Source organism: Epargyreus clarus, unplaced genomic scaffold (genome assembly GCF_041222505.1).
Source record: "Epargyreus clarus isolate Ecla_fem2 unplaced genomic scaffold, WU_Ecla_fem_2.2 ptg000001l, whole genome shotgun sequence".
Lineage (NCBI taxonomy): Eukaryota > Metazoa > Arthropoda > Insecta > Lepidoptera > Hesperiidae > Epargyreus > Epargyreus clarus.
In genome coordinates, this window is record NW_027332209.1 from 10,397,251 (window position 1) to 10,414,377 (window position 17,127).

General features: G+C 38.0%; 1 protein-coding gene across 1 annotated transcript; it reads right to left on the reverse strand.

The window, feature by feature from the left end:
* Positions 1-30: 30 nt before the first annotated feature.
* On the reverse strand, positions 31-16,518 carry LOC140747152 (uncharacterized). Its single transcript, XM_073079462.1, has 14 exons — positions 16,082-16,518; positions 15,611-15,795; positions 14,784-14,857; positions 14,078-14,183; positions 13,061-13,230; positions 12,317-12,795; positions 9,862-10,046; positions 9,288-9,422; positions 7,984-8,145; positions 5,267-5,441; positions 4,469-4,570; positions 3,951-4,138; positions 1,612-1,794; positions 31-179 (listed from the first exon to the last, which is right to left on the reverse strand). The coding sequence occupies exons 1-13, from the start codon at positions 16,194-16,196 to the stop codon at positions 1,639-1,641; spliced, it is 2,232 nt and encodes a 743-aa protein (XP_072935563.1). The 5' UTR covers positions 16,197-16,518; the 3' UTR covers positions 31-179; positions 1,612-1,638.
* Positions 16,519-17,127: the final 609 nt, after the last annotated feature.

Consider the following 17,127-nt stretch of genomic DNA (forward strand, 5'->3'; position numbering starts at 1 on the left):
TTTTTGGTTGAGCAAAATAAAACGCAAATATGCAATAAAAATAATTTATATAATTTGACTTAAAATACAGTAAACTTGGTAGCATAATTAACAAAATTTTATAAACACTGAAAATATTCAGCAAATATATTTTATAAACTGGCGATAAAGCATCTGTATTCTTATTTCAAGTGGGGAACCTGGGGACAAAAGAACAAATCATTATTATATTATGATTTAAAATAGTTCATTTTAAAATAACAGCCAGTATTTTTAAGTGCATAGAATTGAATTAAAAACACTGATGCATCTTAATTTAACGAAAAAAATATCTTTCAGATCTTACTATTATAGATAGCGGCTCAATTTGCAAACCATTAATCAATTAACCTTTTTAAATAAATCAAAATATATTATTTATTACTGCTGTTGGCAGTTGGCATTTTATTGTGAGAAAAATGTATCTAACTAAACCTTATAAATATATTTCAATGTACATTCATTTTTTATTTTAGAAAATACAGACTCGCTTGTTGGTAGCTTTTGTAAAATATATATAACCAAGCCATTATTTAGAGTAAAAGTATATCACAAATGCAATCCAGATTTTTATATTTTTCTTGCCACATAACATAGTATATATTAACATACATATATAAATAAAATTATGCGTATGAGGTCATGGTCTTTGTAATGTGCTACGAGATGCAATCTGTGTGTTTACGTAATTACGCGTTATTATTATAACTCAACATTGTATTGCAAAATAAACTCAATGATGATGTTCTCATTTAATTACGACGCAGTTAGTAGCTTCAAGAAATATAATGTTGACCAATTGATGGTTTTGGATCTAGGTGATATCTCGTAATAAAGAAATAAAAAAACTATATTTTTGAATTATTATAATTTACTATACAAGTATTAAAATGTTTCCTGTAAATATATTTTTTTTAATTTTGCCAACTTCAGCGATGTAGCATATGTGGAGATTAAATAGTTATTTTTTTAGTTTTCTGGGTTACATTACACTTTGTAAGTCAAATTATGATTTTTTTGTTATTTTAAATCAAATCTAAGGAATCAATCTAATCTCAAATCTAAAAGGGACTACTATCTACTAGGATTTAAGTGATAACTATTGTATACAAAATCATCTATAAATATTTTTATAGTTTATCATAAGTATTACTAATAATAAACCATTAAAATAAATCTGCTTAACACCTTTTAAATCTAAACAGCTGTTTTACTGCTGCTATAAATCAGAAAAAGATGCGACGATTATGGCAGTCTATTGAATTCTGTGAAAATCACCATGAGTCCCAGATATGTTCTACCACAATACCAATGCAAGGCAATAACGCCACTTTTAGTTCGACTAATAACAGCAGTGTTAAGCGCTACTGTGTTCCAGTTTGAAAAAATTGGTTAGGAGACGACTTATACAAGTAATTTTTATACAATTTAATCCTCAAGCGACACGTCCTTAGGCATCTGCAAGTAGATTCCAGATGGTCGTGACGGTGATGTGTGGTCTCTCAAAGGGACCCGAGTGCTCTATAGTTGCTACATTCATATTTAAAGAAAAAGTATGTTTCGTTAATATTCCTGAAGCGACATCAAGCATACCATAGTACGTCGTGTGTCGCGTGTCGCTCACTCGTCGAAGCGCAGGCCGCCGATGGAGAGGAAGGTGAAGGCGTTGTGCAGCGCGAGCACGGGCACGGCGCTGACGGCCGCCGCCGCCGCGCGCCGCGCCGCCGCCGCGCCGCACGCCGCCCACAGCCGCGCGGGCGACGGCGCGCTCCACGCCTGAGGAACAAACACGTTATAGTCTACCCCATAGACTTAGAATTTTTTCGCAACGCTAAAGACTAACAAAGCATGATAAAGACATATGTCAACTCATATAGATAATCTACTAGAGAGAACGAGATGCCAAGAAAAGTGACGGCGAGTCAATTTCTCTTCGAATAAGCGGCCTTAAGCTCCCCCGACTACGGCGCGTTTTATTATTTTACCAAAATTAATATTAGTATTAATATATTGCTGAGTTTTTGTTACAAGGGTGTCTTGATCTATTGTCAAGTGTACCGTTACAAGGAAAAATAATCCACGAAAGTATACGTTTCACAGGTAAATGCGATTTTTCTATCCCAGGTTTTTAAGCAATATTTGGTCTAATTTCATATTAATTGGTTTCATACATAGTTGTTACAATTTTATATTCATTTATCTCGCTATAAATACATATATTTCATAGATAGATGAAAAGTTACCAAAATATATACGAGAATTAAATTATTTATTTACGCTAGGGCTTGACAAAATGGTGACGTCATATTATATCGATAATGTGTCGATAATATAATAAAGATCATTTCATGCATCACAAAAGTAGTATAAAAGTAAACTTTGTTGACGTATTAATATTATAATATTTGTATCACCTATATCTTTTCAAGGATACCAAGTCGATCAAGTGAGGAACGTGAAAAGTGGATGAGAATAATAAATCGACCAGAATGGACTCATATTAAATCATCGGTAATATGTAACAAACATTTTGAGGAAAAATAGTTTATACTAAGGAAGTCGTCGTATTAATTTGTATATCATAATACTTGTTTTATAATATTAATAAATAATCATCTATGGAAATATGGTATTTTAATAATTTGGATACGAAAGCTACGATGCCACAGCAGGCTCATAAAATTAATACTGCATGTCAATCGATAAAAAGTATGAAGGTAAGAACACTATTCCGCACACATACACATATCAATTTTGGTAATGCGTTTAAACTGACATTGTGTACCTTTGACTGTATGTCTATGGTCTACCCAGTTTTAATAAACAATCTATACAACTTACCTAACGAATATCCAAATTAAATAATATCTAGTATGAATATAATTGTCAAATGACGATTGTTGGTAGAAAAAAACATTGGATAAATTTATTATAATAATAAAAATAACGTGTGTCAGGCTAACCCCGTAACAGCTGGTTACAATTGAGTTTGTAGCCACATGACCAGTTTGAGAATACAAACTTTTGTTACAATATTTGATACGATCTTCGACTAATTTACATTTTTTATATGATAGTCATACTTTACACTCGTAAAATATTAACTTTTTTTGCCAGATCTTCAGATAACCAATATGGTAAGTAATTAATTATATAAAGTAAATACTGTTATGAGGTATTGTTCTCAATTTAAATGTAAATTCATTAAAATACAATATACAAAATAAAAATATAGAAAAACAATAATATGTATTAATATATGAATGAAATTACAAGTATGTCGAGATGTTTAAAAAAAAAATATGTGTAATCAGAATTATGGTTGAAATTAACCATGTGGTCACGCTGTTATATATCTACGACGCAAAGTCATGCATCGTGATAAGAAATGTAAATAAATTTTATAGAGTGTATTTATCATTCATTAGAGGTCACATTTATCAGACAGTAACATATTTTATTACTATCTCTGTGTCCTATTGTACGTCACTATAACATAATGAAAGGATATTGTCTTCGTGTCCATCAATGCAATAAGGTCAACAGGCTACAATATTTCTGTTGGTCGTATTGAATTACATCACATCATGTATATTAGTTCCTTATTGAATAGGGAGAAAGAAATCCCAAATTGATGACTAATTAAACCAATGTATATGGCACTTAATGCTTCCACTTGATAGCTTCCCCGTGTGTGAATAAAAGCGATAAGCTGAGCAATCTTTCTATTACTATAATTATATTATTATTGTCATGTTTCATTTATTATAGGCATTTTTTTTAATAACAAAAAATAACACATGCCTACAAAGTATTTACAATTTTACAGTAATGACATTTTTTTAAAACTAGGACAAACCAATGGTCAGAGATTCGAACCCATACCATACATAATATCGGACCATCACATCGTACTAGACACATTAACCTACCTGATAAAATATCCTCATATTGACAGCGGGGCGGGGCTCCCTATCATGACAGTCGTTGAGCAATTTCTTCAGCGCGTATTCGAGCACGCTCTCCAAATGTTCCGTACTCATGTTGGTCGCGAGGTGGCGGTGCGTGCGGCACGACTCCTCGTCGGGGAACGATAGTTGGCACGTGGAAGGTGATGACGCTAAAATAGTTATTTTAAAACAATTATATCAATACAAAACGAGTGATAATTTAGTGATTGCCAAATCGTTCCTACAGAATAATTGTCACCCCTATACAGAAGGTTGCAAAAAAATAACATAATAATAAATTTTGTGAAAATGATATGATATCCATTTTTCTCATTCACTTACCTTACAGATAATAATGTTGTCTAATTATTAAAATAAAGTTTAGTGAGTACTAAAGTACTAATTTCGACAAGTTTTCCTTCTATATAGTGACAATATGAGAGATAGATGGATGATATAATTTGTAAAGTAAAAAAGAGTGATATTTTTATTATATTTACCTGTAGCCACTGAGCATACAATAGCTGCGACTGTATTCTCATAGTTCCATCGTCTTGTTATAGCTACTTTGTACTCTCCTATGTTGCAACCGGTTTCTTCATCTGTAGATAAAAATACATATGAAAAAAGGTTTGTGCTTAATATTAGAGCTTTTGGTATAACTCCAAATCAGGGCATACCATGTATAAAAATACATGGTATGCCCTGATGCGACAGGTTGAGTCCGGTCGATCACCTACGTGTACCTATGCAAAAGCATAGGTACACGTAGGTGATCGACCGGACTCAACCTTATGGTTCAAACCTTGAAGAGAAGGTTAACATGGTTCAGTTGGCGCACTGTATGTAAAAATGCGCGGACTAAGGACCATATAACCATCGTCCCTTCATCAGAAGGCTATTAATTCCATCGTGAATCCGACAGTTCCAAACATCTAATATCGAAGGCAAAAGCTGCAACACAGAGCATTGTTTGTCCACCAATGAGCCTTGTTTACACTAAATCCCGCTCCACATTCTCGCGAGAACGCGAGAAAAACCCCTATCGTATAGGCTTCTCGTTTCTCGTGATTTTCTCGCGTTCTCGCGAGAATGTGGAGCGGGTTTTAGGAAATTGGCTGGTTTAGGTCGTATGATGGCAGCTACGTAACGCTACAGCTTAAAGCCCGCTCCACATTCACGCGAGAACGCGAGAAAAACCCGATTCGTATCGGCTCCACATTCTCGTGAGATTCTCGCAAGAATGTGGAGCGGTCTCAAGACGACGAACGTTATTTGGTGAGTATAGCTATACGTACACTCAAATCGGTTGTTGTCAGTGTGAGCCCAGGCGTGCCACTCGACGGCGGCGGCGCGGGGTAGAGCGGGCACGGCCACACACTGTACGATGGCGCCCGCTGTGCGCCGCTCCAGCTGCCGCCGGGCCGCTCGGGCACCGCCGAACCCCGCCGCACCCGTTACGTAGCACACGCTCTGTGGCATACACACATACACATATTAGTATAATTATACACAACAGCTGCATTTATGACGCATAATATGTTTTAAGGTTACACATAATTGATAATATTGTCCAATTTTTTATTGCAAATAAAATGAAGTAAATACCTTTCACAAACGAACGTACGTGAATAATTTTCACATACGTCAACAATCAATAAACGCAGAAAATATTCGAGTACGATGATGATAATAAACAAAATATGCTAATAACGTTATTGTGAGTTCAATATTTAATTAATGTTAAATAAGAAAGGTGTTACAGATCATGATGGTAAAATTTACAGTTATTTCTACAATATAAAAAAGCCTTGAAAAATCACAAATCGAAAATTACGTAATTACGATAATCATCCTAATTACGATAGTTATTTTTCAATAGAACTTGATTATTTTATTCCATAATATATTACATAACTCGGTAATATTTAATTACGACCAACTGTCGGTCAGCCAACTGACCCAAGCATCAACAACCGTGTCAACAAATCAACTGTCGATATATTAGAGTCAGCGCCAAACTTCTAGTTCGCTCTGAATATAGAAACGAGTTGCGTCGCAACAGCAAACTGTACATATTAGCGGGACGAAGACAGCGCGGGTACCCCCCGGCACCCGTCCGCTGCCCGCTCTCGCCTACAGGTACATAGCTGCGTTAGTGTGCCCTTACGTAATGGAGTACATGCAAACTAAACCTGCGCGCAACAAATTCAGAGCGGACTAGAAGTTTGGCGCGGACTATACCTGCACCACGCTGCGGATGTGCGCGCGCGGGTGCGTGGCGCGCAGCAGCCGCGCGAGGTGGCGCAGCGCGAGCGCACACTGCGCGCGCGGCCCGCCCGCCGCCAGCCGCATGCTGCCCGGCACCAGCGCGCTCTGCCCGCCCTGCCCGCTACCTCACCCACCTGCACCACGCTGCGGATGTGCGCGCGCGGGTGCGTGGCGCGCAGCAGCCGCGCGAGGTGGCGCAGCGCGAGCGCACACTGCGCGCGCGGCCCGCCCGCCGCCAGCCGCATGCTGCCCGGCACCAGCGCGCTCTGCCCGCCCTGCCCGCTACCTCACCCACCTGCACCACGCTGCGGATGTGCGCGCGCGGGTGCGTGGCGCGCAGCAGCCGCGCGAGGTGGCGCAGCGCGAGCGCACACTGCGCGCGCGGCCCGCCCGCCGCCAGCCGCATGCTGCCCGGCACCAGCGCGCTCTGCCCGCCCTGCCCGCTACCTCACCCACCTGCACCACGCTGCGGATGTGCGCGCGCGGGTGCGTGGCGCGCAGCAGCCGCGCGAGGTGGCGCAGCGCGAGCGCACACTGCGCGCGCGGCCCGCCCGCCGCCAGCCGCATGCTGCCCGGCACCAGCGCGCTCTGCCCGCCCTGCCCGCTACCTCACCCACCTGCACCACGCTGCGGATGTGCGCGCGCGGGTGCGTGGCGCGCAGCAGCCGCGCGAGGTGGCGCAGCGCGAGCGCACACTGCGCGCGCGGCCCGCCCGCCGCCAGCCGCATGCTGCCCGGCACCAGCGCGCTCTGCCCGCCCTGCCCGCTACCTCACCCACCTGCACCACGCTGCGGATGTGCGCGCGCGGGTGCGTGGCGCGCAGCAGCCGCGCGAGGTGGCGCAGCGCGAGCGCACACTGCGCGCGCGGCCCGCCCGCCGCCAGCCGCATGCTGCCCGGCACCAGCGCGCTCTGCCCGCCCTGCCCGCTACCTCACCCACCTGCACCACGCTGCGGATGTGCGCGCGCGGGTGCGTGGCGCGCAGCAGCCGCGCGAGGTGGCGCAGCGCGAGCGCACACTGCGCGCGCGGCCCGCCCGCCGCCAGCCGCATGCTGCCCGGCACCAGCGCGCTCTGCCCGCCCTGCCCGCTACCTCACCCACCTGCACCACGCTGCGGATGTGCGCGCGCGGGTGCGTGGCGCGCAGCAGCCGCGCGAGGTGGCGCAGCGCGAGCGCACACTGCGCGCGCGGCCCGCCCGCCGCCAGCCGCATGCTGCCCGGCACCAGCGCGCTCTGCCCGCCCTGCCCGCTACCTCACCCACCTGCACCACGCTGCGGATGTGCGCGCGCGGGTGCGTGGCGCGCAGCAGCCGCGCGAGGTGGCGCAGCGCGAGCGCACACTGCGCGCGCGGCCCGCCCGCCGCCAGCCGCATGCTGCCCGGCACCAGCGCGCTCTGCCCGCCCTGCCCGCTACCTCACCCACCTGCACCACGCTGCGGATGTGCGCGCGCGGGTGCGTGGCGCGCAGCAGCCGCGCGAGGTGGCGCAGCGCGAGCGCACACTGCGCGCGCGGCCCGCCCGCCGCCAGCCGCATGCTGCCCGGCACCAGCGCGCTCTGCCCGCCCTGCCCGCTACCTCACCCACCTGCACCACGCTGCGGATGTGCGCGCGCGGGTGCGTGGCGCGCAGCAGCCGCGCGAGGTGGCGCAGCGCGAGCGCACACTGCGCGCGCGGCCCGCCCGCCGCCAGCCGCATGCTGCCCGGCACCAGCGCGCTCTGCCCGCCCTGCCCGCTACCTCACCCACCTGCACCACGCTGCGGATGTGCGCGCGCGGGTGCGTGGCGCGCAGCAGCCGCGCGAGGTGGCGCAGCGCGAGCGCACACTGCGCGCGCGGCCCGCCCGCCGCCAGCCGCATGCTGCCCGGCACCAGCGCGATCTGCCCGCACGTGCCCGCTATCTCGCCCACCTGAACGACACGCACTATTAACGTTACTCAATTCATTTTGATGAATTTATTACATAAAGGTGATAGAATTTTGAAGTTTGAATCCGGTGGCACCACCGCCACTACCTAATAACAGCAGTGTTAAACGCTGCTGTCTTATGAATTTAAGGATGGAAAGGAGACATACTTTTTAATCCTCTAGTAACAATCTTATTTTGTCTGGGCTTAATAACAGATATTCATTAGCGACAGTACTCAGGTGGACAGGTGGACTGCATGCTACTTCTATATCGTTGAAAAAATTAAATTATTTATTGCACAATATTGTTATTTACAACTAAAACAGTTTAAAACCTTCTCAATGTACCAATGTTTATTGATAAATAGTATTCATATCTTATATTTTTTTTTGTGTTCTTATGTAAGCTGTGTTCACTATTTTAGAATGAACACTGCATTGTTTTGTTTTTTAAGATTTGTTTTATGTAAATAAGTGTTACATTCAATTTGTGAACCAAATAAAAAAATATATATATACAATATTCTCGTGTCACGGCTTTCATCTATATCTCTATCACTATCAAATACTGAAAGGTATATTTTGGAAGGAAACAAAGTCTTCTTCTCTAAATTCTCAATTATTTTTCTCTAAATTCAAGAAAGTCCAACAACAAAATATCTGACGATATAGTAATGAATACAGTAGATTATTTAATTATTGATATTCAGTGACACAACTTATACAAAATAATCTTCGACTCAGTACCTAAAATATATATGCACCTATGACAAATGTACTCCCTTGAACTGCAAATAATACATGTTCCTGTTAATAATCATACAAATCTTCTATTTACATTAAGGAAACATCTTCAAAGTAAATAAAAACCTTCCTCGTTTATTTATATAACCTTCGTACATATTAGTACAACAAATATTATCAACAAACACACTTCAAATACTTATTTTGTATGATATGACTAATGTGTATTTAGATAGATATAATTTATTTTGTAAATACAACATACTAATACTATATGTATATGTTTTACTAGACTTGCAATAATTGTTCATGAAATATTTGTCAAGTTTCTCACAAATCTACATTTACAATTACCATATTTCAATGAATAAAAGTACAATTATATTAATAAAATACTAACCTTGAAAGCTTGACTATAAGGGCCGATATTAGCCGGCGCCCAATGCGATATACCCTGCACATGCATCGTCATCCTTTCCTTACAGTTAATCCCGTCCGTGTCACTCACGCTTTCATTCGTCGGTTTGTGAGCGACCTAGGAAAATACCATAAAACGTCTTCAATTGTTTATAAATAAAAAAATACAAAGTTTTATCACATATTACTTTAATCGGATTAATGTGACAAATGCTAATCGTTTCTCATGGTCAACTACTATGAGTAAAATATTTACATGTCAATATCACTGCATACATTAAATCTATTTTATACAAGTACATATTATTTATCAATATGTACTTCTTTAGTTAAAAAGGGCTTTAGTTCGTAATGACTTTTGAATTAGGAATATATGAAAAACATGATGGTAACGTTTAATATATAGTAATAGTAATAAACTTTCAACATCTTATTGATGGATTTCTTAAATAATATGCCGAAAAAGAGATAAAACTATATTTAACATATGATACGTTATATATAGTTTTTAGCTACATTTTGTAATTCATAGTGATGGCTTATTCAATAAAACTTACAGCATCCATAATAAGTCCAACGTCATTTGGCAAAGGGCATTGCACACACACCCTTGTGGGGGGATTGGGGAAGCAGAAATGGTTCGCGTACACCAAGTTCAGCGCCCCATAGTCCTCCATGTCGCGCATGTATATGTTCACTGAGCACACATCCGTCAGTACCAAGTTTTCAGACTGCAGCAAATCTGAAAATTTACATAATTATATATACACTAGCTTTACCCGCGTCCACGTCATTTAAGATATAATATCGATATATATATATTTATATATATATATATATATATATATATATATATATATATATATATATATATATATATAGGTTATTTTTAATTAAGGATCATGCGTTATTTTGGTCTTAAACAAGAAGAATAATAGTTATTATGTATGGTTCATATGGTTCATTGTCACACATTAGAAATTAATTATCACGTGCTTAAACGATGAAAGAAAACATCGTAAGGAAACCTGCATACCTGAGAAATAAAAAAAAAAGTTTTCAAAGGTATGTGAAGTCTACCAATACGCACTTGGCTACCACGGTGGTCTATGGCCTAATCCTTCTCATTGAGAGAGGAGACTCGTGCCTAGCAGTGGCGCAGTAATAGGTTGATGATGACGATGATGATGATTCGTAAAATGCAAACAATACGTGCCCTATAATCGTCTAAAGTAAGAGCAATAAAAATCCATCGAAAACACTTGAACTAAAATGTATCTCAAGTATACTCGACTTGCTAATGCTATCTATTGAAATGCATATTGCAGTCAAGTACATTTACTCGAGTTTCAAAACCTTTACTCGTTTATTAAACCTGAAGAGCCTGAACCTTTTACTCTTGAGATTTCCTTATTTTTAACAGAAAAATAAATTAAAAATTACTTTATTCTTTAACGCCGTAGTACCGTTTCGAAGCCGTTAAGAGGTTATAGGTTCGACTAGACTATCTAAAACATGAAATTTTTTCTCATTGTGATAGGTGATCGGTATCTAGCAAAAGTTTGATGATAAATCATCCACTTAGGATTCGTTCAAATGACTTCAAACAGAAGAAAAACTTTCATCTTTTCAACATACTATTAAATGTTTCAACTTATGTCACAGAATTTAAATACGCTTCTTAATTTATTTCGAGACAATTACAGAAATCTTCAGGCATGGTGTGCATTTAAATCTTCTACTTTCGAAATTTACGCACCAGTACAATTATCTCATTCACTCTCATAATTTATGTATCATATTTTATTAGTAGTTACTTATTCATCTATTTATTTGTATACTGTGTATATTTTTGTATATTTCTTCATTAATTTATGCATCTTGCATGTCTTAGACACGTGATCACTACGACGAACGATGTCAAACAAAGATGTCTACGTCGATAACTAATAGCTATATTTATGTGTAATAAATAAACACAATATTGTAAGTCTAGAGTTAAGATAACAACTACTTGCGTAGAATCTAACTTTGGATAGTGTGTTATCTTAATTGTACTATACAATGTATTGCAACACGACAGACCAATAACTACTAGTTTTGCATAGTTCTAGAAATATATAGGGGAAACTATGTGATGAGAATGTGTGAAGTGTGTGGTGTAATTAGACTCATTCGACTGTGGGTCACCATTACCATATCTATTTCTGGTTTAAAACCATTTTTTTCCACCCATCCATTCCTACCAAGAGCGGAAAGCTATAGTTACGTCCATGGTAAATAAGATTGTATCTGATAAATATGAACTATTATAAGATAGGCTCTTGATCTTGGCCTATCTTTTAATAATCCCGCGTAAAGCGCTGGCAAACGCCACATCGTCTATATGGCCAGTACGACACTGTTTGTAATATAGTGTGGGCGAAATGCTCGTGATCAATGCTTTGTGACAAAAATCGTATAAAAGATGTAATCAATAGCAATAATATTGCAGACAATGTATGGTCTAGCGTAGGTGTGTGTGTACAATAATGGGCTCGAGTTTGTATGTTACATCAGTCTCTAAGGTCGAAACGATCAATTATAACGTTAATTATTCCTTCACTATTATGAATTGTACCGTAGTTCATTTTTCCTTGAACGATGTATCGTACACTATATTGTCACTGATATTTAGTAGATGGAATATTCGCAATAATGATGTTTACTACACTCCTAGCCCTTCTCTACAAAGCCCTTTATCGTAGCTACCATGAACGAACACAAATAATGGCTTAATATCCAGACCCAGAAAATAAGTCTAAATTCATGGTTTAGATGCCTGAACGGAGATTGAACCTGGCATCACAAATGAAATCAACTGTAAATAAGATCATCCCATTATTTTTTTGGAACATGTTCTTTGCCATTGCAGATACTACAATTTCACCTCAGATGGACTACAGTTTTATTTGCTAACAAAAAATAAATCAAAAAATTCGTATAATAAAGCTCAAGCACAAGTTTACCTACTAATGAGTTTCTTCATGGCATCCTGCGTCGCCACGACGGTGTCCACGCCTTCACCGACAATACCTCCAATGAAGTACCAGCCGTGCCTGTTCCCGTATATTGAGCTGTGGTCCACTACAGGTTGCCTTTCACTTTCGCTGTGCATCAAATCATCATAATCAAAACCGTCTTCTATGCTCTCTGTACTATCGTTTTGACTGTCTTCCGCGTTACAAACATCCGTCCTATCCTCCTTCTTCTGTTCCTCTTTCTCCAACTTCTCAATCGACTCTAGCTCAGTTTCACTTAATTCTATATCACTTATATCGCTAAACACTGTATCGCTCAAATTGTTTACAAAATCTAATGAGTTTTTCACAGTAGGAGGTAGTTTAATAATTCCGTCGAAAGCTTCCTTCTCTTCCACATGTAGTTTCAAATTTAAATAACCAACTGCCGCAACTGGGTCTTCACTGTGTATAACAAGCTCTGTGTCATCACTGTTGATGAGGTAAATACGATTTATTTGACGAAAAAGTAATTAAAATATTGCCTTGTTTGAATTGTACATATAAATTAAATAATTGAATGTGGTTTAACTTTAAATAATATATCAATTATTCCCATATCCAAAATCATTAATTTTTTTTTTAATTAGTATATGACCATTAAAGTTAGCGCACACACTTATGAAGGAAATAGAACAACAATATGTACAAATAACAAAACAAATAATACAGATATAGAATTAAATGCAATACTCACATAACCAGCTTCTTGCGGAAGAGAGGGCAGTCGAGCGTGAAGGTTTCATACTCGCCACCTTCCCCACACACATTGAGTCCATACTTCTCTTGCATGACTAGGAGATGGGGCTGGATGTCCCGTAACGTCATACCCAGGTGAACCCTGGGGTCCAAACCTAGTGCTGCAACCTGTTTTATAGTAATGAACATAAAACGATTCATGATTAATAAATTTTATACTACATAGACTAAAAGGTAAAGAACATATAAATTTAATCGTTTTTTGTAAAAAAATGATAAATTTAAAATATTCATAAGTTAATCCCAATAATATCTGGAGGCACGGCAGTGCCTCTGCCAAGTCGAGCCAAAAATTATATAGTCTTTAACCACATAAGAACCATTACAGTTGTATATATATTTTGTTACTTTGTAGCAAAAGTACATACTATGTACCAGAAGTATATTATGAGAACAAACATAAATAAACAAAAGTATTAAATCAATATAGATAATCTAAGATAATAAATAAACCTATATTTCCTTTTTTGTTTAATTTATTGTATTCTATTTGCTTTAGCTATAAGAAATGTCTCCCAGTGTCTTAGATGCAAGTTCCATAGCAATACGGAAATAAACATAATGAATATAATATATTATTGATTTGCCAAAAAAGTATTCAAGTATTTATTTTCAATGCATGTCAATCACCCAGAAATAAACATAATTATGTCATAAATATAAGGGTCAGGCAGTGTAGTCACTCTTATGTAGTTTATATTTAAACTTCAATATGATAGATGATGTCTCATGATTTAAATATATTACAATGAATATTATGTTAAAGTGAAACTTCTTTCTAATATTATATGAATACATTCCATTTGTAAAGCACTATACACAATATTTACTTCTATGATTAATTTTGAAGTTATTGCTTTAATATATTGCATAAAGAAGTTTCAATTTCATATTCAAATGATAATCCCTATAGTTTCTTATATTGCACACAACAACATATTGACAAATGTTGAACCTTAATAATTATTGCTTCAACACCGCTAGCTATCATTTCCTGCAGTAAGTCCTTCTGGTTCCTTCTCCATAAATATGCGAGGGACACTAGACCAAGCCTTTGGCATCTAAAACAATATTTCTTATTTACCCTAAAGGAATTTAATTAAAACAAAGCACAGCCTTTATGAAGAATATCAGCTTTTTGTTTATTTTACATTACATAGTTTAATTATTTTACGTTGTATTTGTTGCTATTGGATAAATGCTGCTTTTTACATTGTTGAGAGTTTTGCTTTTGTCAAGATTTAAAACTTATGATTCCCAGTTTATAGATTTTGGTTTTTGAACATTTAGGTAATATATTGTTAACATTGTAGTACTTTACATATGATACATTTACCCCATTATAAATTTAATGTCAATTTTTTTGGAGTAATAGTCAATTTTATTTAATTCCATGACTATGATGTTAATTGATTATTAACTGCAATGATATAAAAATATTTGCAACATATATTTACACTACCAACTGATATTCTCCATTCAGAAAAAACAATCAATTTCTTATAAAGGTGCTAGCAAAATAATCTAAATAAACCATATTCTTGTATTGTGTCTGATTATAATCCTCCTGATATGCTGTGCTTGCATGCACTGTGATTGTTTATAAATTTTGCAAGAAACAAAAGTACTGTTATGTCTAAGATAATTATACATATACTTACACACTCTCCACTCTTATCCTTTGATAATCAGATAATATAGCCCCGCACGCCACAGCTTCTATATTTAATTCATCCTAAAACAAGTCATGAAAAACATTGCAGATAACTTGACTAAGCAAATTTGTGAAGCTAAAATATTATTGCACTTATGTAATAGTTTGTTATCTGTCACAAATGCTATGTAATTAAGATAAGGAGCATGTTTCTATATAATCACAAACTCAATTAATCACACATCTGCAATGACAATGAGTTAGAGTAAAGGTCAATGTGACAAAATATACAGTTGAATTAATTATTTTAATTATTTTTTCTTAACCCTATTAGTTTAAGATAAAATGAGTGTAGGCAAGCAGGGTTATCAAAATTGGAGGAAAAATATAAAAATGCTTACATTTACATTTTTAATAGAAAAAAATGAAAACAATTGTTTTGATTTTAGTAGTATAAAGTATTCTATAACTCTTTATCTTATAAAAAATATTATAATTATATTAAAGTATGTTTTCAAATAAAATTTTGGTTTAAGAAACTGGAATGCACTATCTATAAAATTACATAATAAATCAGTCCTTTTAATCCAAATAATTCTTATAACAAATACCTATTTGTTATAAGAATTATTTGATACATTTATATCTAAATTACATTTGTTAAATGGGTATATAATTATTATACATGCACTAAGCAAATATATTTAACGTAACTATTTGAATTCAAGTAATACTACAAAAAAATCATAGCATATTAAAAATACTGCATTATCTATAGATCTGTAATTATACCTATTTGAGTAAAAAATTCAAAACAGTAAGTTAAATACAAACCTTAATTCTAGACAGGAGCCTGTACAAATCCTCAACCTCATCATTATCGCTTGGTTTATATGACTTGCCCTGGTCAACGGCCACACCTGATATAACTTCACGGTACAAAGGAAGCCCCATAGCCTCGGCATAAAGGTTGATGCCCTGGTGTCCTACTGTTTGATACATGTAGCTATCCAGCTCATCTGTAAAATTTAACAGTATTAGTAAAGTAGGTATTTATGTTCCAATCCAAGATATACAAAAAAAATACATAGTCACTGTTTTTTAATATTAAAGCGAAATATTGAAATAGTAATTCTGCAACATATTTGATGTTAGTTACCTAAAAGGGATGCACATAACAATTTTAAACACTAAGTTCACATGTGGTGTAACAAATTAGTTAACATATTGTCTAAACTTGTAATGTGAACAATAACCATGTTAGAATATATACGCATTTAGGTCGCATTAAGTGACGAACGTAACCTTTATGCTGGGGTTGGAGGTTGGCCAGAGCCACGATCGTGTGGCCGGCGGCGACGCACTGCATCATGTTGTAGCAGCTGTCCTTGCCGCCGCTGATCAAACCGACCGCTCTCATCTTGCCCACGACACGGTATTAACGATAACGAACCAACATCCGTTACATAACATGAATTATATTTTGTGCAAAAATAACAATATCAGTATTTCACAACATGCTATCCTTCACGACAACACCATCTTATCTAACACTTAATTTTATAATAAATGTCTCGCACCACCTAGCTTCGACCTCAGCTTACTAGAGACGTATATTGCCGCATAATCATTATCTATTTTGATAACATTCTTGTATGAAAAGAAAATATGAAAAATCTTTTGCTTTCGAGTTCAACAAATGTCATATTGTTAGTTATCGTTCAGAAAGAAACGTTCAACTTTTCACAATGTGACCTAACCTGTAATCTATAAAAATGCAAATAATAGTAATATTTGCATCTTCCAAATATTTTGATTGCTTTATTTTAATTTGTTTTTTATTTAATAGTGAATTCAAAGAATACAAATAAAAACGACAAATAATAAAATAAAAGTGCTGCCACAGTTAAGAAAGCAAATTTACGGAGATTTTAAAAATCTGTTACTTTATCATTATAAACAACTCTTTGATTATAAAGTCCAAATAACGTGTAAATATAAAACTTTCTGCTTCAGACCTATACAGACATTTAACTAGACTCAAAGAGTATAGTAACCTATATAGAATATAGAACTGGACTTGCAATACAATACATAATGATACTTATTAGTAGTATATCGATGGATACTTATATGTTGTTGTCATTATGTAGTAGTTAAAGTTTAATAGTAACATGTATATAATAATACTCTATGTTTAATAGTATGACTTAACCTGCACGCAACAACATGAGAGCGGACTAGGTGTTCGACGCGGACTTTTTGAACTCATTGATTTTTTGGTTTCGGTAGGAGTTGTAGCGATAGCATGGCGATAGCCATAGATAGGAATCGACCTTCGATCGCACGTT